This window comes from Hakea prostrata, chromosome 4 (assembly GCF_041222555.1).
Source record: "Hakea prostrata isolate BN-2017 chromosome 4, UWA_Hpros_2, whole genome shotgun sequence".
Lineage (NCBI taxonomy): Eukaryota > Viridiplantae > Streptophyta > Magnoliopsida > Proteales > Proteaceae > Hakea > Hakea prostrata.
The window spans coordinates 12,476,663-12,501,464 of NC_142603.1; the positions used below are offsets into that span (position 1 = coordinate 12,476,663).

The 24,802-nt window shown below is 40.7% G+C and overlaps 1 protein-coding gene across 2 annotated transcripts; it reads left to right on the top strand.

Annotated features, from left to right (window-relative positions):
* Positions 1 to 2,620: 2,620 nt before the first annotated feature.
* LOC149017955 (uncharacterized) lies at positions 2,621 to 24,172 on the top strand. 2 transcript variants are annotated; one of them, XM_089152271.1, is made up of 9 exons: positions 2,621 to 3,118; positions 3,238 to 3,425; positions 5,024 to 5,141; positions 6,605 to 6,666; positions 6,785 to 6,836; positions 6,951 to 7,056; positions 7,474 to 7,572; positions 22,985 to 23,093; positions 23,154 to 24,172. In XM_089152271.1, the coding sequence occupies exons 1-9, from the start codon at positions 2,985 to 2,987 to the stop codon at positions 23,849 to 23,851; spliced, it is 1,566 nt and encodes a 521-aa protein (XP_089008397.1). In that variant the 5' UTR covers positions 2,621 to 2,984; the 3' UTR covers positions 23,852 to 24,172. The 2 variants fall into 2 exon arrangements, with proteins under 2 accessions (XP_089008397.1, XP_089008398.1); XM_089152272.1 differs by having other exon boundaries at positions 23,175 to 24,172.
* Positions 24,173 to 24,802: the final 630 nt, after the last annotated feature.

Below are 24,802 nucleotides of genomic sequence, written 5' to 3' on the forward strand. Positions count from 1 at the left end.
GACACGAGTGGATCTAATATATTATCTTGCCTCTGGTTGCTTTTTAGTACTGTAATTTTATGTTGGGCAAATGATCATTAAGCCATTGGCTACCCCTTAGAGGAACATTTTTACTGGTTCATCTCAGAAACATAGGCTACTCTCAGTTCCCTGATTGCCTGAGCTGCTCTCCAGTAGGATGAATTCTTTTCTTTTTAGAAAAAAATAGCGGTAATCTCATTTTGCAGTTGCTTATCTGATGTACTGCTCTTGGAGGGAAATATTTTTTGCGTTTTAAGTGTAGGAATGGGAGTAGGAAGGTTGCTCCCAATTCATTTCATGGGACCAGTCAATTCATTTCAGGGAAGAGATAATTTTGTTTTTCTTTTTCTTTATAAAAGAGATTCTTTGAAACATTTTTTAACAAAGTAAAATTAAGTTATAAAAGAGTCTTTGAAACATTTTTTAACAAGTAAAATTAAGTTGTAGAGGGACAAAATAAAATTTAAGATTTCTTTAGTCTCATTTTTATGTAGGAGGTTGCTACCATGGTAAAACATTTTGGCAAATTTGCCTGAATTTTGCCTGGTTTGCCAACTGGCGAACTTTTCCTTTGGCTGAAACCGAAACTGACCAATTATTGACGATATTGTGCCAAAAATTGCCAACGACCAATTTCTCAATTTCATGCAATATTTTGGCAATTTTTCGTAATTTTTAGGCAATTGCTCTTGCGATTCTATAAAACGAAATCTTCAAGATCGATGCATCTTCATGCAATGATTCAACCGGAGCCTGCCAAATGTGGTTAGGATGGTGAATCTACTAACAATTTATGAAAATAATTTAAAATAAGAAAGACATTTTGTAGCAAAATTTTCAAAATCTTAAAAGTCAATGGGTAATCTTATCAATTATATTCAAATAATTTAGGCATCAAAAGGCAACGTGCCAAATGTGGTGAAGAAGGAGAATATGCATGGAAGAATCTATGTAAGCAAAGAGATTTGTAGTAAAATTTTCAAAGTCAACGGACAATCTTTCCAATTATATCCCAATAATTCAAGCCTAATAAGGTAACATGCCAAATGTGACTAAGGAGGAGAATTTGCATGGAAGAATTTATGAGAAACAATTCAAATTTCTCAAGCCTCATTATGTTAATTGGGCATCAAATTAAGCTAGACACCAAATTTGGGTCCATAATGACATAAATTACCCCCTAAAATGGGGGTCGAAATATCGGCAAAATTTGCACCCTGATTGCTACTACTATTTGAATTGTATGTCCACAATTTTTATAGATTGTTGAATAAACAATGGATTGCAAAGCCCGTTGCCTCCTTGTGTATTTTTTCCTCACAAAAGGGCCTTCCAAAATTATAGAGAACACCCTCTAGTCTATAATTGGTGATGGTTCTGGAGAACAACTCTGGTGTTCTTTTGTTTTTTCAAAATGTTATACCAAATTTTGGCCTAGACCATCGAATCGGAATGAACCGTTCGGCTTGGTGCATCTAGTCTTGACCTGGCTCAAGGAATCTAGATGAAACCTATTGGCATACGATTCCTAGAAAGTGATTCTTCCTTGAGACCACCCTCATGATATTGCCATGTGGAAATGTGGACATGACGGGATGGATGTTCAATAGATATTATTAAAAATGTTATTTTCCGGGGAAAGTAGCGAGATGATGGAAGACAGTCTGTTTTTGTCTACAAGCACGTCAGAGCATTAAATTTTGAATTTAATACTTTGCTCCTACACCTTAAGTGCCTAACACTCATCATAGGGGTGCTAATACATCCTAATCCTTTTGGGGACTGTTTCCTTATGATCTGTTTGATGTTTAAGAAGGGACAAATCAAATCAAAGGATCACGCATGTCTAGATCATTGACAAGATTTGGGGGAAGGTGTATCAAGCCCATGACTTCTCTAGCAAGATTTGGGCCTTGGCTTCTCCAGCAAGTTTGTTGTCAATCCATTCAAGCCTTCCATTTCGAATATGTGAATCCAATGATCAATGTTTGTCTTCTCCATAAAGAACATGAAATTTGTCTATAAGGGTAGAAAATCAAAGGATAAAAAGGTAAGCCAAGATTAGTGTTGCATTAACTCTCCTGCAATAACTCCTCACAAGGAGGCTTTGTGTTATCCGAAATTTGACTAAAATGGCTTCCCGTCTGGAGAGGTGGTTCATTCTCACAATTCTTCTTGTTTGCAAATAGTTGGTTCATAGCTATTCAGGTTATCTTCAAACCAAATTAGGAGATGACTGATTTTAGAGCAACACAAAACAAATTACTATGAAATTGGTTAGAAGACCAGATTTTACAGAACCTGTAACTGTCAAGAAACAAAAGTTTGAGTATACCCGACTGTAGAAGTCTTTTGAGACCATCTCCACCTCTATCCCTCCTTGCAACTCCCTTTTAGTTTTACCTTGCTTTTTGAACCGGCATCTTTACTTAAAAACTAGCTTCTTTAAATTGAAGGCTTAGTTGAGAAATATTCCTGAAACAGAATATCAGGCGCTGAGTACCAAACAAAGAACAATTTCTGAAGATAGAAACATTCAAAGCGGGTCTTCACGAAAATTGATCTTTTAGAACGAAAACACCAAAGTGTAGTCGTGCTCGTGCAGGTAGAGGATCTAGGCCAGCGAGGTATTCTTCAAACACGTGTAACCTCAAATTGATTTGACATGATCGAAAATCTAGAACGGTCGCTTTCCTTTGTTCTTCGGATTTCGGAGTCGAAAACAATCGGAATGCAGCGGTTATGGACGTCATGATCCAAGAAACACTTGAAGCATTCCTCTCCAACCCCAAAAATTGAATTTTGAAATTCTCTTTACCTGAAAGTTGGATTTATCAGGATTCAGGTTTAGCCACTTTCACACAATTTGGGTGGATCCACCGTCAATGTGATAAATGATCAGAACCAATCTTGCCCGGGTGAGACAATTTTTTTTTTTAGTAGTTTGATTTCCGGAAACCGTCATGGCTGGGAAGAAAGGAAAGAAAGCAGTCATTTGCCTCTCTTCCTCTGAATCAGAAGAAGAAGATGATGATGATGATGATGATGATGATGACAGTGATGTTGAAGATGAAGAAACAAGTAGTCAGTCCTGCAGGTATTTTATTCCGTATTTCATTGGCTACATTAGGGCTCTGTGCAAATGTAAGAACTCTGTTGTTGATCGTCTCGCATGATTTCTTGGGTTTGATCTTTGTATGTGTGTCTGAATTTCAGTGACGACGGAAGCAATTGCAGCGATGAGGGGAGCGAGTGGAGCGACGAGGAAGCCAGTTCCGGGTCCTTGGAAGATGATGATGATGATGACAATGATGACGACGATAATGATGATGAAGGTGGTTCAGAGTCGACAAAACCACTCGACACTGAAGCCAGCTGCAATAAAGTCATCCACCTTCTCAAAGGTTAGGTTCATTACCATCTTTCTCTATCTTCCTCAACTACTATATCCCCGTGTGCTTTGCATTCAACTCCTTTCCTTTCTTCCCCAGTTCTTTTCTGACCTATTTAACTAATGCGAGTAACTCAATTCGACTTGGAAGTTATTATCTCATAATACATCGGTTTGGGTGCATGAATCTGTTTTTCATCTGTTCCATTATATATAATACCCTCTCTGCTGTAACAAGTATTCCATGTCTTTGGTCACTTTCCCGTTGTGCACTCCCGGTGAATCATTTTGGCATTTACTGTTCTTTGTTACATCTTTGAAACTTCTTAGATGATCTGCTCTCAACTTGTCACCTATTGGTACTACTGCTAAGCTTCCACAAACGTGATTTATTTATTTTTACCCTTCGTAGTTTTTCCAAACCTAAAAGAGAAACGCTTATCCGGGTATCAGATTTACATGAAAAAAGGGTACTGTAATACATTATTTTGAGTCTTAATTACATTTTTTTGTTTTTATGTAACCATGTAAAAGTAACAGCCACACAACAGGCGACTGTGGTGAGATAGCATTGCTAGAGGATAACTAGATATTGGGTGATAACAATAATTTCAACTGTCTATGTTGTGGGGAAGTGCTAAATTCTAGAGGGGCCACTGTGTGAAGCAACATTTGGCTGGTGGCTATGGTGATGTTGCCAAAGGCATCAAGGTTACTTAATTCTTATGAGGTCAGTAGGCTATGACAAAGCACGTCAGAAGAGGATGATGTAGAAGGCTGACAGTGAACAGAGGCAATGCTGGAGAGGGTATCAGTGGTTCATGTGGATCTCTGTGATGTTAATTTTAGACTGACTCTGGATTTTGGAGCAAAGGTTGAATTAAGACAGCCTCTTTGGAAATAAGGGTAGGGCTTTGTACACTTGACACTCCCTAGCCCCTTCTAAAAACTGGGGGGCCTTGTGCATTTGGTATAGCCTTTATTATATCAATAATGTTAACATAATTCAATAATTATAAACTTTAATAAAGCTCGTCACTCAATATATAGCATCTAAATGTTACAAACAATTCAAAAACAATACAACATTAAAATATTCCTACTCAATAATAAAATACAAAAATAGAAATTTTGGGCATTACAAAATACGATTCAATACCAGATTTCAGTGAGATGGTTATTGATACTGGTCCTAAGTGACACCCTGCTACTTCCACTGGAAATTTGTCCTTTTATCTTCTGTTATTATTAGTTCCATTTTCTTGTCTGATTTGTCTTTTATCAGATGCTTGCTCCATAATACAATCTTTACTAGCGCAATTACTACTTTCTAGAACTTTTATCGTTGGCTTGTAATGAAACTTATCAGTTTTCCTTGTGTTATGATTAGATTTTTCTAGTTTGTATCATCAGCTTGCATTCTGCATATTATATTATTTTCTTTTCTGGTCACTAGAACTTCTGCCGTTGGCTTTTAGTGAGCATTTTGTTTTATTTATCCCCTATGAGATGACATTAGAATTATGGTTCTTGGTTGCTCAGAAAGTCGCTATTTCCTGAGAAGCTGATCTGATAGTTTGGATGCCTTATGATTCACCAAATGCTATGTAGGAGGGTATGATCTACAAGAACTTAAACTGGAAGAGTGCAAAGCATATTTGCGGAAGCATGGGCTCAGACTAACTGGGAACAAATCAGTTTGTGTAAAAAGAATACAGGAGCACTGGAGGTCAGCTTTTTCTTGCAGAAACTTTTGCTTTTGATACATTATTTTTATTTGGGTATTGTGGGTTGCTTTCTCTAGTTGCATTAGAATGAAGAAGGGCCTCCATTTTTCTGCTGATTCAACGTCATGCATTTCTTTTTGTTTGTCAGCATAAGTGTTAAACGTATTTGTTTAACATGTGGTAGTTTGTTGTACAGAATTGTGTTAAACAGTACTACTGATGTCATAATTGCAAGATTTACAAACCAACCTCTAGAGGACTTGGGACTCACCATCTAATCCTGTCCTTCAAGGACATCTCTTTCCTTTTTCTTTTTGCTGGGGGTGGGGGGTGATGGGGGAGAATCACATGGGTTCAAATGCTCTTGAAAGATTTTCTCCTCCAAAGTTGTATGGGTTGTTGGGTCTCCCGGTGCATCTTCTTGTCTCAGATGTTGCCCCTCAAGTTGTTTGTCTAAATTTTTTGATGTGTGGGCTACACATGAGGCCCAACGGATGCAAGAGCACTCTAATTAAACAAGGAGTAAACTAGATCTGTTGGATGCCTAGTTACATGTATACAGATACAAATATGCACAAACCACAACATTTTTATGTAAAGGGTACAATTTGTAGTTTAGTTTCCTAGTAGGTCTGGGATTGGATTAAATTAATTTTAGCTTTCAGCTGCTTTGAGGAGCTCCTTCAAATGAGTTTATACACAAATAGAAGGAAAGTCAATTCAGCTTGAAATTATTACCAAAAAAAAAATAAAATCAGCTTGAAATGGTTACTGGTAGCCCCTCCCTCGCTAGATCTGGTCTCTTTCCACTGTCCACCATTTTCCAATTCTTCTCAGGTCAATGAAGACAAATGAAAGCTGAGAGCCTTCTGTTTCAGATCTTGAAATAATGTTCATCTTCCTCTCATTGTATTCATACATGCTATCTTAGATCCTACTAGCATAATTGTCTTTCTCGAGAGTCTTAGTTTATTCTGGCAACTTTTGATCAGCATAACCGACGGGGTGGTTTGGCTGTCAAACGACCATTTTTGCTTGAGGAGGGTATCAAAGCCTGCAGGGGTGGTGAATCGAGGTGGGGGTGAGGAAGTTGCTAAATTTGTGTTGTTTGCCCTTGACATGTTAGTGACCTTGATTACAGACAGACACACCCTTTAATTAGTAGTGTAAAAAATTATTATCAAAGTTCATTACTGGTTAATGGTTGCTTTTTTATTGTTTTCTTACTAGTTATAAAAATTGTCTTCTTTTCTTTCTGGTTGTTTCTAGTTTTTGTCTTTTATTGATATTAATTCTATTTTCTAGGAAAGTTTGGGTCAGGTTTGCACCTTATTCATCAAGCCTTTTGAAAACCTTTTTACCTTGTTTTTTTAATTTATCGTTTTGAGGACACTACGAGTTAATCATCGTTATTTTGTCTTTTTCTTCTCTTTTTAATTGTTTTTTGTTTTTTGGGGTACCTCAGGATTAAAGATGGAAATGGTGAGAAACTATATCCAAGATCATCCTTTGTCATTAATTGCACAGGTAGTTTTTTTTTTTCTTTTTCCCTTGGTATATTTTTAATTTATAATTTTTCGTCTATACTTCATTGGCCCTCATTTTTTTTTTTGGGGGGGGGGGGGGGGTGTTGTTGGATATGCAGGTGATGTCTGTAGAGGTGATGTTGTCTTGTTCAGACAGAGGGTTTATGAGAGGTATGTGAGGTTTTCATATCCTTTTTTGGGGTCATGCACTTCATGATTGTCCAATCTTTCATCGAGGACATATACTTGTTATTTCTTTGACCGTTTGAGATTCGGTTCAAACAGATATGACAAAGTGACTAGGAATGGGAATCCTCTGGGAAGCCGAACTATTGCTGGAAGGGTTGTGAAGGAAAGTTATGGTGCAGCCAAACAGCAACATACATTTACGGTAAGATTGCCCAAGGGGTTAAGTGTGTGATTCTTGGGAGAAATACAAGTCAACTAGAATGTAGGTTTGCCAAGTGTTGCATGTTCAGAGGTTCATTGTTCAATTCTTTTGGTCAAGGAGATCGGTTATCCCTTAACGCTACACCAGTCCTATATGCCTTGAGATTGTATGATCTTGGACATTTGTCTCATCACTACAACATTTGCTACATCCAGAAAATTTTGTCCAATTCAGTTAGTTGTCTTTTCTCTTTTGTGCAAATGACTTACGTGACCAGAGATCTCCTTGCTTGGATGTTTGCAACTGTTTCTTATCACCAAAGACGTGGGCCACCTACCACTACAAAATGATTACCTTGATTTTTCAAGTGCTCTTGTGTTGTATCAATCTTGTAATTATTGTTTTATCTTTGACAAGGTTGAAATACTCTGGAGCAAGGGTTTCAAGAGATTGCCTCCACTGTTTCCTTTGCTTGTGAAGGGCCGCAACCTGTATAGACTGAAAACTTTTCGACAGGTAAATTAGTTATACATTGTCTTAAGAAATGCTTAGCTAATTAACTCTTAACTCAATCTGGCCTCATTCCAGGTAAATGGGGTTGGTTAACATGGATCATCTCTCTCTAATTAAGTCTATTTGAAGCCATACTTCTTGTTCATAATAGGCTATGCATTTTGCGTGCGTGAATGGGTGTGTTAGCCATGGATACTTAATATGTAGGTCAGTGGGTATCAAATTTGTTCTTTTTGAATAAGATGTAGCCATAAAAACTCTTACTCTCATGTCTTCTTCATCTTCTTCCTTCTGTTGTGTTTTCCATAATCTTTTACTTTTCTTGTCTTATCTTTTATTTTATTTTATTTTATAATTTGTAGGAAATGAACTATAGACTCAAATCTCGAGGGCTCTCCTTGGTACATTAGAAAATCCTCAATCTTCATTAAACCTTGGGAGCCCTCAATGCCTCTCCGCAAGGTCGACTTCAACTCTCTTCCCTTGTGGGTTAATCTTCCTGGTCTCCCTCTGGAGTTTTGGAATCGCAAATGCCTCAGTCATATCGGCTCTGCTCTTGGCCGTCCACTTTGCTCTGATCGGAAGACTTCCAACTTAGAACGCCTTTCCTACGCTCGCATTTGCATGGAAGGGCCTACTTCTAAGCCTCTTCTGCCTTGCATTTCCATTGTGGATGACTCGGGTGTGCACTTGAACCAGATCATCATTTACGACTGGATTCCGTCTAGATGTTCTCACTGCCTGATGTTTGGACATGATTCCCTTGAGTGCTCTGTGGTGAATCATGCTGTTGTTGCTTTTGTGTCTCTTGCCCTGGCTGTTTCTATTGGGATGGGCTCGGCTCTTGCTGCCTCTGTCGTGCCCCCGCCTTCTACTGATTCCGCTGCCGTTGCCCTCGATAAAGTTCTCTTCTCGCCACCATCGCTTGTTGAGTTGATGTCTCCTATTGTTTCAGCACCTCCTTGCTCCCTGATCGACTTCCTGAATCTCATCTCAGTTGATGCTGCCGTTGCTATTACCTCACCGGAACCCTCTATTGCCGGAAAAACTTACAGAAGAAGAAAAAAGAAGAAGAATCTCCGTACTGCTGCTAACTCTCTGTCGTCTGCTGCTGTCTCTAATGCTACTACTGTGTCGGATCGTTTGCCAATTTGCTCTAGGATCGCTCCTCCCAAGATCACTGATGCTCTCTCACCGTTGGCTTCCTCAAGTCTGCCTCATCTAGGTCAAAGCATATCCCTGCAGATCCAGCCGCTGCCGTTTCCTAGGTGAGATTACCTTCTCTTGCAACAACTGAATCTGTCGCGGTTTCTGGTCATCTAGTACCTACCCCTTCAAGCTTTGCCCCTCAGCCACCGCCATCCTTCTCGGCCCCTCTGCACGTTACCAACCATCCTCTTCTACCAAAATCCCCTTTATTATCCCAATTGACCTCCTCTAACCCTACAACCCACTCTCCGCCTTTGCTTCAACAATAGCCCAACCCAAAACCCATGACAGCTTCTATTACCACTCTTGGGCCGATTCACTCTTTTGGCCCAAAGCCCACTACCCTCGATCCTCTGAATATCCCACTATTGGGCCTTCTCTCCTAACATAACCCATCAAACTCTTATCACTTGCCTCACCCTTGAACCTAAGCCCACCCAGCCCACCACTTAAACCATACACTCGTTTTACTAGCCCACCGAATCCCCTGCTAGCCTCTCCCTCACCTTCCATTATCACAACTCTTCCCATACCTTCGACTGCCCACGCCTCTACTCTCACTGAGGTTGCTGTTGCTGAGCCCCTCTCTACTGATCCCTTCAGCCCCTCTGTCCCTACCTCCCCTTGCTTTGACTCAACAATTGATCCTAATATTTTTGAAACCCCCTCCCCTATTAGTTCATACCTGTGTGAGACCTCACCACAACCTTGCTTTGGTGACCTTTTGTTTATGGCTAATTGGCATGCTGAACCCCCATCCCCTAGTAGCTTTATTAATGCCCATCCCCATGGTTTTTAAATGATTGACATCATTGTGTGGAACGTAAGGGGCCTTAATTCCCTTGCAAAACAAGCTGAAATTAAACTTATCATCCGTGAGTCTAAAGCATCCTTTTTTTCCTTTATTGAAACTCATGTTCATTGTGATAATGCCTGTCGGATTGCCAATTCCATTGCCCCTTCATGGTCTTTCCTCTCTAATTCCTCTCATTCCCCCCCTTGGCCGCATTTGGATCCTTTGGGATCAATTCCAGCCCGTCCCTTCTCTTCTCCTCCTCGTAGCTCTTACATTTCCACTTGTCTTCTCCTTCCTCTCCCTCCTTTTATCTTACCATTGTTTATGGTTTCAATCGCCCGGTTGATAGGGAGCCTATGTGGGCTGATCTTCTCACTCTTTCCTCTTCTGTGGTGGGTCATCCTTGGGGCATTGGGGGAGACTGCTATATTGTTCGCTTCTCATTTGAGCGTATTGGAGGTAGCCCCCCTGACCCATTGGCGGTGGAAGCTTCCAATTCTTGGATTGACGATGCGGGTCTTTTTTATCTTCGTTGGTTTGGCCATCGATTAACTTGGCAAAACCAACCAAAGATCCGAAAATGCTCATATTGCCTCTAAGCTTGATAGATTTCTTGTTAATAACTCTTGGATCATTTAATTCCCCTCTTCCTATGTCCATTTCTCTCCTCCCCTTCTTTCGGATCATTCCCTTTGCCACCTTAACCTTCTCGATCATCCTTCTTTTGGCCCTAAACCCTTCAAGTTCTTTGATATGTGGGCTTCAAATCCTTCATTTATTTCCATTGTCATCAATGCTTGGTCCCAGTCTGTCCATTGTTACTCTCTTCCTCTTGTAAGCTTTGAAACACTAAATCGGCTCTCTGTTCTTGGAACTCCACCACTGTTTGTGAAATTAAAAGTAACCGCAAGCGCATAGTATCGTGTAGCTAATGGGTTGATCTCAAGGAGATATGCTACCTAGAATTCAATTTCTTAATAGTAATGCGAGAGTGGAATGATTCAATTTTTGTTAACTAATCAACTAAACTAAACGATCCTAATCCATGCATCTAATGCAATCGAATTATAACGAAAAATAAAGCAAACACAATCAATGCGTAAATAAAAGACAGGAAAAAAATGCGAACAATAAAAATAAAAGGAAAAGGGAAGTGATCCGAGTGTCAGCTTTGGATCGAGGGAAGGGGAGTATAATAATAATGACTTTGATCGTGGACCCTTTGCCGTAGCTTATAGTTCACTGATCGGGGGAACGGATATTAAAGAAAAAAAACAGTGCAGAAAGTAAATAACAAAGGAATAAACAAAACAATAAAATGAAAAGGAAGCCTTAACCAAAGAGAGGCACGACTGTAGGCATCTCTGATCAAGGATCCAGGGGAATGGAGAACAATAAATAAATGCTGAAAGTAAATTGTTGAAAGTAAATAACAGAAAGTAAAATGGAAACCTTAACCAAAGAGAGGCACGACTGTAGGCAACTCTGATCAAGGATCCAGGGGAAGGGAGAACAATAAATAAATGCTGAAAGTAAATCCTAAATTAAGAATATGGAGGGGTAGATATAAGCGGGAATGGAGGGAGGAGAGAAGATTAATAAAGAAGGTTACTTACTTGCGAATTGAACAAACGATTTGAATCTCAACCAACCCTAACAACCAGATCTAGATCTAGAATGATCTAAATCTGCAATTGCTAGACCCAGAGAAAAACGAATCTAAAAACTTGAAACTTGAACTTGAATTGCATTACATAAAAAAAATTAAACCTAAACATTCAATCTAGAAATTAAAATCTCACAAATGCAAGCAAAGAAAACTAAAGAAAGCCTAAATAAACTAAAGAGAAAAGAAAATGTGCTTCTCCTAAGCTCTAGAGCACCTTCTCTCTTGATGGAGTATGCTCTCCTTTTATAGAGTTTACATGAGATATGAGGCACGACTGAATTTGAATAAAACTCAAAGTTCTTATCTGACTCAACCAATTAGGGTTTTGGCGTACCAATCGGACGGACTTAGAGATATCAAATACATAATTCCACCGTTGGATTTTAGGGTTAAGAAGTCGTAAAGCTCTCCTCCAAAAATCAGCTTGATTGGACACCGAATGACCGTTTGATGAAGGGTTTGATTGAAACTGGACAAAGACATTCAAAAACGGGATTTTTCCTCTTTTTCTTTCTGAAATAATTCTTTTTCCTCTTTTTCTTTCTTTGACCAAGTCCCAAATAGGAAATAAGATATTAAGGTGTGCAAGGACTCTTTTTCTCCATTAGGACTCTCTCAATAATATCTCTGTAGATTTGATTAATAATTTCTAATCTCAGCCGTAGATCAAAATTTGCTTCTTTATCTCTAAAATACTTTGGAGTTGGCCCATAATCACATCTCTGGCCCATCATGCTCCAGGTCAGTCCCATTTTCGCATTTGAGAATTTGAACGGACCTCTTGACGTGTAAAATTGCATGTTTAATACCCAAAACTCCAAATATTCGCTCAAGTCCTGAAAATTCATAAAATCTGCAAAAACAAAATAAAACCCAAGGTAGCTCCACTCAAAGTGTATAAAATACATGCTTTATGCCTTAAGATTTCATACATAAATGTGTTCATCAACCACTTTCGGTAATATCTCCTCTAGTGTTAGCTCCTGCAGATCGGATCTCGCTAGAACCTAATCCCTCCTCCAGACTAACCCTCTTTGCCCTTTGTTGGCTGAGGAGGAAAAGTCGCTCTCCTTGCTCCTTTCCTCCTTTGTTTCCCAAGAGGAAAGCTTTATCCGCAAAAATCCCAAATTAAGTGGCTTGAGCTTGGGGATGCAAATTCCGCTTACTTCCATTGATCCCTCAAAGCTCGCCTCTATTTCAACTCCCTCCCTTGCCTTATTTCTAGTAGTGGCACTTGGATTTATGACTCTCCTCCTAGTATTAAGGCGGAAGTTGTCTCCTTCTTTTCTACCCTCCTCTCTCCCCCTTCTCTCCCTTCCCGCTCGTCCCTCATCCCCTCCACCTTAAATAAATTCATTGACCCTGCCCTCCTTCCCTCCCTTTGCTCTATCCCCTCCCTTGAGGAAATCCGCACTGCTATCCGTTCCCAGAAAGCAAATAGAGCCCCTGGCCCTGATGTCTTTAGTAGGGCTGCAACTGGGCCGGGCTTTTGCAATCCCAAGCCCAGCCCTATATGGTATAATTTGAGCCCATTCCCGCCCTGGCCCTAGTTGAGGGACAATAATCATTGTCCCTGGCCCTAAGCCCTACAGGGCCAAGCCAAGCCCATTCCCGCCCTAATTGGCCCTAATTGGGCCGGGTCTTAATGGGTTGGCCCTGATTGGCCCTAATTAGCCCTAATTGGCCCTGTCCCTGACCCTGATTGGCCCTGTCCCTGGCCCTAATTGGCCCTGTCCTTGATTAGCCCTGTCCCTGGCCCTAATTGGCCCTGTCCTTGATTAGCCCTGATTGGCCCTGACCCTGATTGGCCCTGTCCCTGGCCCTAATTGGCCCTGTCCCTGATTGGCCCTGTCCCAGGCCCTAATTGGCTCTGTCCCTGATTGGCCCTGGCCCTGGCCCAGTCCCTAATTGGCCTTGTCCCTAACTTTAATTGGCCATATCTTTGGTCGTAAATATCAAATGTAAGATAGGTAGTAATTAAAATACATATTAAAATAATTAAATTCTTAAATTCCAAACTCAGTTGTGGAAAATAAAATAGTAAAGATGTCAACAAATAATCCAAAACTTATATTCAATATGTATTTAACTATTTATACCCATTTAGATTTTAGAGAAATAAAGAAATCCAAATTTCTAGGGTTTTTTAATTTGCTATTCGATGAAAATTATGGTTATTATATGTAAGCTCGAAGGGAAAAAGAAAAATATTTATTTCAATTCTCAATTAATTTATAACTTCTAAGACAATGGTCAAACTTCATTCCAAATTTTCAATTTGTCTTTTACTCAAGTTTCTCTCTCTCTTTTATTCTGTTTTTTACTTTGGTTTTTCTCGAGCGGCAAAGAGTTAAAATTATTCATGAAATAGAATAAATAGAGGGAAGAATTGTAATTAAATTTAGACATATTTGAAAGTCAAGTAAATTATAGAGAATATCACACAAACTCTTTTTGTAAACTTAGAAACATCAGAGATTCAGAATTCAAAAGGAATCTAATAAATGAAAATTTTATCTTCAAAGTCAAGAACTTAAGCCGTAGGTAGGTATGTTTTCATTCACAACTGTTCAATAAATTGATATCTTTATTCAATACAAAAAAATTCATATTCAAAACCTTGTTAACAAGTAAATCGACGATAATTTAGTATTAAAAAAAAAAGTAATTTTTTCATAGTTAAAGAAAATGATGTTTTAGTTACAAACATTGCTATATGTTTTTAATAAATTTTTTTGAAATATCACAGTAGATTTGTTAGATATTCATGATGAGAAGTTGGGGTATAGATTTGTTAGATATTAATCCCTTATGTAATAGTTTTTATTATTTATAATATATTATCTCGCCTTAGTCAAAAAACAAAATCAATATTTTATTGAACTAAAAATGACTTTGTTGGAAAAATTAAAATTACCTTAAAATAATATAAAAAGTGAATTATTAGTCTAATATGATCAAAGTGACTAAATGTCAAAATCAAGATTCATATCAATGTTAGTATGAAGATCAGGGTAAAAATCTAGTACTGTAGTACATGATCATCGTCAAATTAATATTAAGATTAGAACCAAAATTAAGGTCAGGTTCAGGGCCAAAATCAAATAGATGCTTATTACATTGGTAATGAGGTTATAATTTATTTTTATTAATTTTCTACAAAACATGATCATGTTTCTAAAATTTGACACGTGTCAAGTAACCACCAATATGTATTACAATTAATTCCTCTCCATGTGGGTGGAGGGTCCGAGTCTTTGGGCTCGGGTTGGGGCAGGATCGGGGCTAATGTCGAGGCCGGGATCGGGGCCAAGATCGGGGCCAAGATTAGGGCTAGGATCGGGGCCGAGATTGGGGCTAAGATCGGGGCCAAAATCGGGGCTAGGATCGGGGCCTGGTCGGGCCAAAATCGGGGCCTGGGTCGGGGCCAAAAATCGGGGCGGGCCGGGATGGGTGGGCGGGCGAGAGTAATCCCGGGCCCGCCCTTGGCCCTGGTTCGGGGCGAATATTTTGGCCCTAACCCGCCCTTAGGGCCAAAATCTTTAGCCCAAGCCCTATTCGGGCTCAGGGCGGGCTTAGGGCGAGTCAGGGCCGCCAGGGCCAAACTTGCACCCCTAGTCTTTAGTATGGGTTTCTTCCTTGCCACTTGGGATTTCATTGAGCAGGACCTCATTCATGCTCTTCGCAGCTTCTTCCTAAACCCTTCCCAACTCTCCTCCATTAATAACACCTTCCTCTGCCTCATCCCTAAGAAGCCTGGTGCTTCCTCCCTCACGGAATTCCATCCCATCTCTCTCTGTAACCTCCTATTCAAATTCAACTCCAAAATCCTGGCCAATCGTCTTAAATTGGTCATTCCTTCCCTGGTTAGTCCTAACTAGTTTGCTTTCATTGTTGGGCGTAGTATCTCTGATAATATCCTCTTATGTGCCGAGATTGTCCGTGGTTTTGGTAAACCTACTCACTCTCTAGCAATCCTCATGAAGGTAGATCTCCACAAAGCCTTTGACTCTATCCGGTGGGATTTTATTATTGAAGTCCTCTTGGCTATGGGTTCCCCCCCCCCCTCTTTTGTTAATTGGATCAAGATATGCATCTCTACCTCGCATTTCTCTGTCATCACCATGGAAGAAAATTCGATCGAAATGGTCGAAATTTCGATCGAAATGCCTGCAAAAATCCAACTCGAAACGAAATTGAGTAGTAGGCACAAAAAGTATCCATGCGTAGGCTATAAAATACCCACTTTCGACCCAGTTTCGACATATCGACGGCATTTCGACCTACCGAGCCATATCGCCAGAGCCATTTCGACCTCCTTTTGAATTTTTTGTTGATTTCTCTTGTTTTCATCTGCTTCTACACCTAATTTCTAGTATTCCATTTCCTTCAAACACTTGATTTGCTCCTCCATTTGTGCATTTTCTCAAATCTTGCAAGGTGAGTAACCAACTTCCTCATTTTTTGATTTTTGTTTCATTTGTGCTTTAAATCATGTTAGATTGCTTCCAAATTTATATATGTTTACTTTAGAGTGATAATCTATGAATTTGTAGTGTCAAAATTATTTTTTGATTCTTCCTACTATTTTTTTATTTTTCTGTTATTAAAAATTATTTACTAAATTATGTATATTGTTAAAAATGTTTATGTATAGTACATGTATAAGCTTCAAATGGATGTATGTGAGAGTTGAGACAACATATTGCTGTGATGGTGTTGAATTAATTTTTTTTCTGTTAATTATGTAATTTTACTGTATTTAATATATATTTAAATAATTAAAAATATATATTTAAATATTAAAAAAATAATTAATTTCTGTTTTAAATTTAAAAATAGGAGAGTATTAGTGGAAGCATGTATGCAATTTTTTGAGCATGTTGTGGATATTTTTAAGATAGTTAGTGTGTATTTTATATATTTTAAAATTATTTATATATTAAAAAAATACTTATATAGTTATACATTTTTTTTTTAATATTTAAAAATAGGAGGTTATTATTAAAAGCATGTATGTCATTTTTGGAGCATATTGTGGAGCTTTTCAAGATACTTAGTATGTGTTTCTTGTATCGGCACTCTATTTTAAAGATGTCGACATAGCTTGGGATCTGGAAGGCCACCGATCGGTGATGAGGAAGAGTGAGTGTAATTCTGCAAGAAACAATAGGAGGAGGTGGGGCCACTAGATTGAAGGTGCATCTGCTGGTGGAGGATGTAAAGGTGCCAAGGTGCTGTAGAGGTCGGGGCAATGGCCTCGTATATTAGTGGTGGAGCAAGAGGAGAGAGGACACGAGGGATGAGTTCGGGATGCTGTTTAGATGACCTTCGGATCCGGGGTTATGGTGGGATGAGCCGGGACGTGACCCGATCCGGGCCGTCGGGGGGGCGATGATGATGAGTGGAGCAGGGGTTGATGACATCGGAGGCGCGGAGGGTGGGTTGTGGGTCCTGAGGCCGTGGTTGGGAGGTGTGGTGGCTCCCAGTCCCTATGAGGAGGTCTCGAGTGTCGGCGGAGGCTCCTATCCCACGGGCCCCTGGGGTCGAGCTTCCTCGGCACATCCTGGGATCCGGATCTTGAGATTCTTCGCAATGATCCGGCCCTATTTGCGAGGCCCGGCATAAGCGAGAGTTGAAGCACTTGTGGGGGAGTGTGAAGGAGAGTGGGGATGGCTTTCTCCAAATGGGCGCATTACCATAGTGTTCCAGCATCTGCTGGGGCCCTACTCGGAGATATGATTGAGGGATGGCGGGGAGTGGTGTCGGGCCCCACTCCATATGAGATATACAATGTGTATTTGCCTAAGCATAAAGAGGACATAAATGAATACATTAAGGGATTAAAGCCCATGTGGAATCATTATGGAGTGACTCGATGGTGATGGTTGGGGTCCCACTGGCGGTCCATCATCAATTTCATGTTGAATTGTGATGGGAGGACGGTGTTCCTCGGTCGGTAGATGCATCCGGTGAGAGAAGGATGCAAAATACATTTACAAATTCTGAAGCAAGTGGTGAAGGAGGTTGGAGTGGAAAATGTAGTTCAAATTGTGTCGATAATGGCTCCAACTACAAGAAAGTTGGGTTGAAGATGCAAGAGAACTCCGGTATCTAAAGTCTAAACATATAGTATTAATTTTCATTTGTAAATACATATATTTACATTACACATATACATGTACACTTTATAACTTTGTATTGATGGCTTGATGCCTTGATGGATGGACAGATATAGGCTCTTTTGTACTCCTTGTCTTGCTCACTGCATTGACTTAATGTTGAAGGAGATTGGAAAGGTCAAGCTTGTGAAGAATATGGTGGACCAAGCTCGACATGTTAGCACCTTCATATATAACCACACCTATGCATTAAGGATGATGAGGGACAAGTGTCGGGGTGAGTTAGTGAGGCCGGGGCATAACCAAATTTGCTACTAATTGGATAGCACTGCAGAGCTTTGAGAGTAGGAAGACTGGCCTTAGGAGTATGTTTGCATCGGAGGAGTGGTTTAGCTGGGAGGGTTCTTCATCGGTGGGAGGAAGGAGAGCTCGGTTGACTATCCTTGATGAGAGTTTCGGCACAATGTGAGGATAGTAGTGAAGATGCTTGAGCCTGTGGTGAATGTGTTGAGGATGGTAGATCAGCAAAGAAAACCTACTCTAGCACACATATTTGCTGCGGTAGATAGGATGAAGCGGCAAGTTGCTCGAGTCTACCCACGCGGCAACAAGAAAGTCCTTCAAATCATCAACGGTAGATGGGAGTCTATGTTGCGGCATCCACTTTACATAAGGCTGGTGAGTTGTTAAGTTGTTAAGTACTTAAGTCTAGTATTTAATTTAACTTTCATTATGTTATCACACTATTAAGGCTTAAGCATTAACTATTCCCTTTTATGACATACTTTTTCTTACACACCAGTACTATTTAAATCCCAAGTACCATTACGAGGACAATATTGGGATGAGGCAAGATTTGATGGATGCTTGTCCAAACCGTAGTGGAGAAGTTCGAACCGGATACAGACTAAACAAGCGGTCATCCTTATGGAGGTGAGATAGTGATTAGAATCATTTGATATTCACAATTCGTAGTTTTATACTAAGTCATTAACCTAGTAAGTAGTAACTAGTAACTACTAAGTACTAACTAGTTATTGTTTTTCTCTTTATATATTAGATAAAGGCTTTTAGGGATGCCACTGGGAGCTTCGGTCGTCTTTGTGGCTGTATCGAGACGGGAAACCGCCTCCGCAGGCAAGTTCATTCATTTATTTCATTATACATTATACATTTAATTATTATATTCTATGATTCTATCTTTAATTTAGTTATTTAAGTATTAAAATGACTTGGAGTCTATGTTTGTTGCAGTGAGTGGTGGTTGCAATTTGGACGTGATTCACACAACTTGAGTAGGATTGCAAGCAAAGTGCTCTCCCAAACATGTTCGCCACTTGGTTGTGAGCGAAATTGGAGCACCTTCAGCCTCGTTCACTCAAAGAGGCGCAACCGATTGGGTGTGAGCGTCAGAGGACCTTGTCTACCTACACTATGATATGAGGCGAGAGAGGATCATATTAGACGGGGGATGGACGAGAGAGCACTAATATCGAGTTGGCCGACATATTTGAGATGGATGATGATGATAACCCGATGGTTGACTGGATCGGGGATAGTGGAGACGGATTGCTGGATGAGGATGGAGGTCTTCCCAATAGTCGGATTGCAGAGGAGATGGGGGCTGATGTGGGGGACTTCATGGCCCGGGAGGGAGGCCACATGCGAGCCCGCCCGTCCCTTCGTGCCACACCCTAGTGCATCCACCCGGAGTGAGGATTTGATTTTCGGTCCGACCCGAGAATGAGGTGACTCGGGCCTCCGGCGATGCGATGATGGTGATGATGATGCGGTGATGGTGATGATGGAGGGGATGAGGAGGGTGTGGACCTCGTGATCGGATTCGGTGATCCTGGGGAGAGACCACCACCACCACCACCCCCGGACGTGAGAGTCGGGGGGGAGGCGCCACCGAGATTCACGGAGAGAGTCGGTTCACCCACGCGACACGGATTCGACCATCGGGCTGCATCTCGAGGCAAAATGTTTCCTCTACATATTCGAGGAAGGGGAAGGGGAAACGCGTGGTTGGAGCACGAGGGACACACCATCATATGGGTCCTACCGTCCATCCGATGCCGAGAGCTTGGTGGGATCTATGAGATCGATGAGCATTGATGATACTAGAGACTCCTCCACCTCGAGGATCCGGATGGCTAGGCTGCGAGTCCTCATTGATCTGCGTGGAGGTATTGGTTCTCCGAGTCGACTTATGGTTATGGTCCTTATGGTTATGGACCATATGGTGTCCCTCCCGGCTATCGGTTCGGGGTCGGCCATTCGCCCGCTGGCCTTATGGTTATGGAGCGGCCTATGGAGCTTATGGTGTCCCTCCCACTATCGATTATCGGGTCGCCACTGCGACCTTATCGGTATCCTTATCCTTCTCCTAGTCCCGGAGCCGGGGCGGGGTGGTCTTTCATTTGTTGAGCAGATCTTCCACACTATTCCACACCCACAAGGCCCACCACCACCGTTCCTTTGGAGATTCACAACTTCCCACCGTTAGGGAATCTTATGCATGTGGATGAGGCCCATCGAGAGGTGCGGTTTTTGACTATGTCCAAAACTATATGGGGCGGGGCAAACATCTGGGAGTTATATTGTCATTTGTATGGGGTGCCGGAAGAGGGAGACCTTGGGCTTGAATAGAATAGACTTGTAAGCAAGTTGTAAGTTGTAAGTTGTAACTTGTAGTAATAACAATACAACTTCTTCTCTGATTCATGTACTATATACTTGGAATGTTGGATGTTACATTTTCAGTAGTTTTTTAGTAAACTAGTAGTTATTATAGTGTTTATTATGTTTGAAATAGCTAGTATGCAAAAATCCAAATCAATTTGAGTGCATTTGAGGCTCGAAATTGAGTTTTCAAGAATCGGGGAAAAAGTATCCGGTTTCGGTCGAAATTTCGACCGAAACCTCGAAATTTCTACCTTTTCCAAGGTCGAAATGTTCATTTCGATCGAATTTTTTACCTTGGTCATCACTAATGGGTCCCCCGCTAGCTTTTTCTCCTCCAGAGTTGGCATTTGTTAAGGGTGCCCCCTCTCCCCCTCTCCCCCACCTCTTCACCCTTGCTCTGGAAGTTCTCTCCTGGCTCCTTCAATCCAAAACTAATCAGCTTCTCATTTTTCCCATCCCCAATTTAAATCCTTTAAGCTCACCCACCTTGCTTTTGCAGATGACCTTATGATCTTCTATAAGGCTGACCATTCCTCTATTTCTTCTATTTTATCCACTCTCTCCTACTTTGAATCCCTCTCGAGTCTCAGAGTCAACTTTGAGAAATCCACCATCTTTCTCTCGGGTATTTCTGACTCCTTGCAAGCCTCTCTTCTTTAGTTGTCAGGTTTTAACTTAGGCTCCTTCTCGATTTCCTACCTTGGCCTTTCGCTCATCCTTGGTAGACTCACCCGCCACCATGGCTCTCCTATGCTCGATTATATTCGGAAGAAGCTTCAACTTTGGAAGCTGCTTTCGTTTGCCGGTAGAGTGGTGCTTATCCGTGCTCTTCTCCAATCCTCCTACCTTTATTGGTGTGGTATCTTCTCCTTTCCCAAATCCATCATCTACTCTTTGGAGTCCTTATTCTATGCCTTCCTCTGGAAAGGATAGGAAGTTTTCCATTTCCTACACCCTATCTGTTGGAAGGACATTCGCCGTCCAAAATCTGAAGGGGGTCTTGGAATTCGCCGAATTCTTGACATGGATTTGGCTTGCCTCATGAAACTCATTTGGAAGATTGCCTTTAAGCATGACTCCATTTGGGTCTCTTGGCTCCATTATCTCCTTAAGTCTGATTCTCTCTGGACTGTCCCGCCCCCCTCTAACCCCTCCTGGATTTGGAGGAAGCTTCTTTTCCTCCGTGGTCGTGCTCTCTCCGCTATTTTTGTCCATGTTTCTACTGGCACCACCACTTTCTTTTGGCTCGATCCCTAGCATTGGATGGGTATATTGTTCTCTCTCCTTGGCCTTAGAACTGTTTATGATACCCGCATCCCTAAATCCACCCCCCCTTCTCCTTTATCTCTGTTGGCTCTTGGACTCCTTGCCCTCACCCATGTTTCACACAGGTTTGGAACTCCCTCAGTCCCCCTCCCCCCTTTCATACATGGCTTCACCCCCTTACCACATCCTTCACCATTGCCTCGGCTTGGAATCTTCTCCGAACCCCCTCCCCCCGTCCTTTGGAGCCCCCTTGTCTGGTTCAAAGGTCATATCCCCTGCCACTCCCTTACCCTTTGGAGAGCCCTCAACCTTGCTCTCCCTACCCAAGCATTTCTCATTAGCCGTCATAGACCCGCCAATTCCAATTGTACCGTATGTTGGAATAATTCAGAGGACCTTAACCACCTTTTTTTTTTTTCTTCTTTCCTGTTGCCCGTTATCCCGCTTAGTTTGGACCCTAGCCATGGCTTCCATTTGGCCATGATCGTGACGTTCTCTTGGTTTTGCCCGAGATTGGAATTGGATCCTGCGCAGTTTTGCCGAGGACTCTATATGCAACCTAGTGGGTAAGCTTGTCTTTGCCTCCATTGTCCATCATCTTTGGTGGGAGCATAACATGAGAAGATGGACTTCCAAATCCAGATCTCGAGATATGATTTGGAATGCCATCTATTTTGATGTTTCTTCGAGACTTTTATCTGTCCCCCACCCCTTGTTGTTGACTCTCCAAGAAATAGGCTGATTGTTAGTTCTTGGAATCTCACATCTTCATTTCTGTCCCATCTTTGATTGGGTCCCCCCCTCCCTTTCTCCTCTTTGTACTTGTGCTTTCAGTAAATTTAATTTATTATTCATCCATTTTTTTTTGTCCAATCTGAATGATGACATACTGTTTATTGGAGCATTTAAAGGCCTCCATTGCATAGATACTATATTAAACAACTTCCTGTTCACTTATCATGTATCGGAGCTACATCTAGATTAACACTAAACTTACTCATTAAATATTTTGTTTTATCACTCATTGAGCTACTTTAAGTTTGTTTATATATTCTCTCTTCCTGGCTCAACATTCAGCTCCATACACCATTTCTAGTTGTATAGTAGTCGTATAAGGTTTTCCTCTAGTTTTGAAGAAAAACAAGTCAATCATAGAATACTCTGGTTGTGGCTTTCTACTTTATAGCTTATTCAGCTTGCTTTGATCATTTGTGCAACACCATTCTTTTATGTTCTTTATTTAAGATTGAACTTAATATCTGAAATTATAATGTTGCAGTTTCTCCATATAATCAATTTCCACTATCCAAGTTTCAGTCCTATTGTTATGTTTGCAAAATTTTACTAAAGCATTTCCCTTTTTGGTGGGACCATAACTTTTGTGCCAGCGTGGCTCTAGGGAAGATGAAAGTTTCATCTTTTTGTATGAATGCCTAATGCAATTACTAAATAATGGAAAAATTAGCAATATTACTGTTCTTGTTGAACTTTTGTTTCAATGTCTGTTTTGCATCATTAGCCTCATTCTACAACAGTTCATGTTGCATTTTTTAAATATATAACTCCTGTCTATCCAAAACACTGAGCCTTACTTGATGGGTCATTATTTTAGATATATTTTTTATAAAGTTCAAGTATAACAAGTTATTAGCGTATTACCTTCAGCGATGGGATGATGAAGAGGAGAGATCAAAAGTTCTCACAGAAAAGCATAAAAGGGGTGGAGCAGCAAGGCATCTTAGAGCAATGAAAAGGGCAAAATCTGCCAATCAAGGTTTGTTTTAGGTGTTGTGTGCTTATTCAAATATATTTATCTCTCTTTTGATTTAGTCAGTCTTAATATTGGTTTTATTAGGTAACAAGCGTGGGGGTGAATCTCATCGTACAAGTTCTCCAAAGAGGAAGAGAATCGAAGGATGCATTTTGTCTTCTCCAAGAAAAAGGCAGAGAGGAATTGTTTCTAAAGGAAAGGCCCCTCAAAATGGCAATGCAAAAACAAAAAATGTTGGTAAAGCAAAAACAAAAAATGTTGGTAACAAAAAGATTCCCAAATCATCCTTGAGAAAAAGCATGGAAGAGGGACATCACCAGAAAGACTACTGGTCTCAAATGCAACACCAACCTAAGAATTTTCAGTTTATGGGTAGGGGGCCATGCCATGTTTCTAGTTACGAGGCCCCTGCTTTAGATACAGCAAGATCGACTCCTTTCAGGCCTTACACAAATCCAATGGCGGTACCTGCTTTGAGGCATCAAGAACACTATCATAAGAACAATGGTTTCCCTGCATACACAGAACCCATGTATCAGCTTGGTGTGAGGAATGTAAACCATTTGGTGAACCAAAACAGTACTTACATCCAGAATCCCATGGGAGCTCAAATATATGGAGGGCAAAGGAGTGGTTTCTTGCGGTGTTCTATGCCTGGTTGTGGAGACCTCAGAGCCGATGGTTGTGTCGTGGCTTCATGTTGGGGATGCTGTAGGAGAACAGGGAGAAAATGCCCAAGACACCAAAGACATTTCCGATAGTAGCTAAAATTTTGTTCCTCTTGGACAAGGATGAAATGCTTTACTCTCCAAAGAAATCTCCCTCTATAATCCTAATTTGGTTTACCCTTTTGGTTTGAGGGTAGGGGTTGATTTGGTCGGAGATGAGTTCTACAATAGTTTTGAGTTAGTGAGGAACTTAATTATCTGCTTGATTCAAGATGGATGTCGGATTTGTCACATGAACTTCTGATGTATCTTTCCTTGAGTCGAATTCTAGATGTGGGTATAATTTCCGTGGCAAATTTTCATGCTTGACCAGTGAATCCAGGTTTACCTCCGAAAAAGAAAAAGACCAGTAAAGCCGGAAACTTTGGAAAGTTGGAAATGGCAGCAGAGTCTGCTAACAGCTGTTGAAGTGCCAAGGCCGACGGTCCATCTTTTTTTCTAGTTCATTCACTCAAATTAAGCATGGAAGGTTCAACATGTTTGTCACCCTCTGGTTTTTAATTGTCTTTACAAGAAAAATGAACAAAACCTTGAAGAGATGGTGGATTCCCCGGATGGTTTTCACTTTCCTCCATTACTTAAAGGGTTCAAGAAATTACCAAACAAAAACCTTTGGAGTCCCAATGTCCAGAGTTTGGATTTTCTCCTTGGAGTGGCTCTTCTAATGAATCCCCAATGAACTGTAAGATTCAGTCACTTGACATATCCTTTAAGAGTCCGAATACCTCTAACTATTATGGTAAAGGTACGTATTCTTTTCACATTTCTCCATTACATAAAGGATAAAGGTGGTGGGGTTCATTTCTGAATGCTAACAAAATGCATACGAGGTGGGATTTTAAATGGGGTTCATGTGGCCTCACCACTATTGTGAAATGAAAAATGAATAGAGGATTTAATCTCCAATGAGTGTCTTTGGATTATGATATTTGAAGTGCCTGCTTGTAATTTATGGGCCACTGAGCTATTGCAGTTTTTTTCTTT

Bases quoted from the DNA above. Each gene is read 5' to 3' on its own strand.
- LOC149017955 (XM_089152271.1), top strand. From the start codon at position 2,985: ATGGCTGGGAAGAAAGGAAAGAAAGCAGTCATTTGCCTCTCTTCCTCT. The intron at 3,426-5,023 runs GTTAGGTTCATT...AATGCTATGTAG, and splicing joins AGTCATCCACCTTCTCAAAG to GAGGGTATGATCTACAAGAA. The intron at 23,094-23,153 runs GTTTGTTTTAGG...TGATTTAGTCAG, and splicing joins GGCAAAATCTGCCAATCAAG to TCTTAATATTGGTTTTATTA.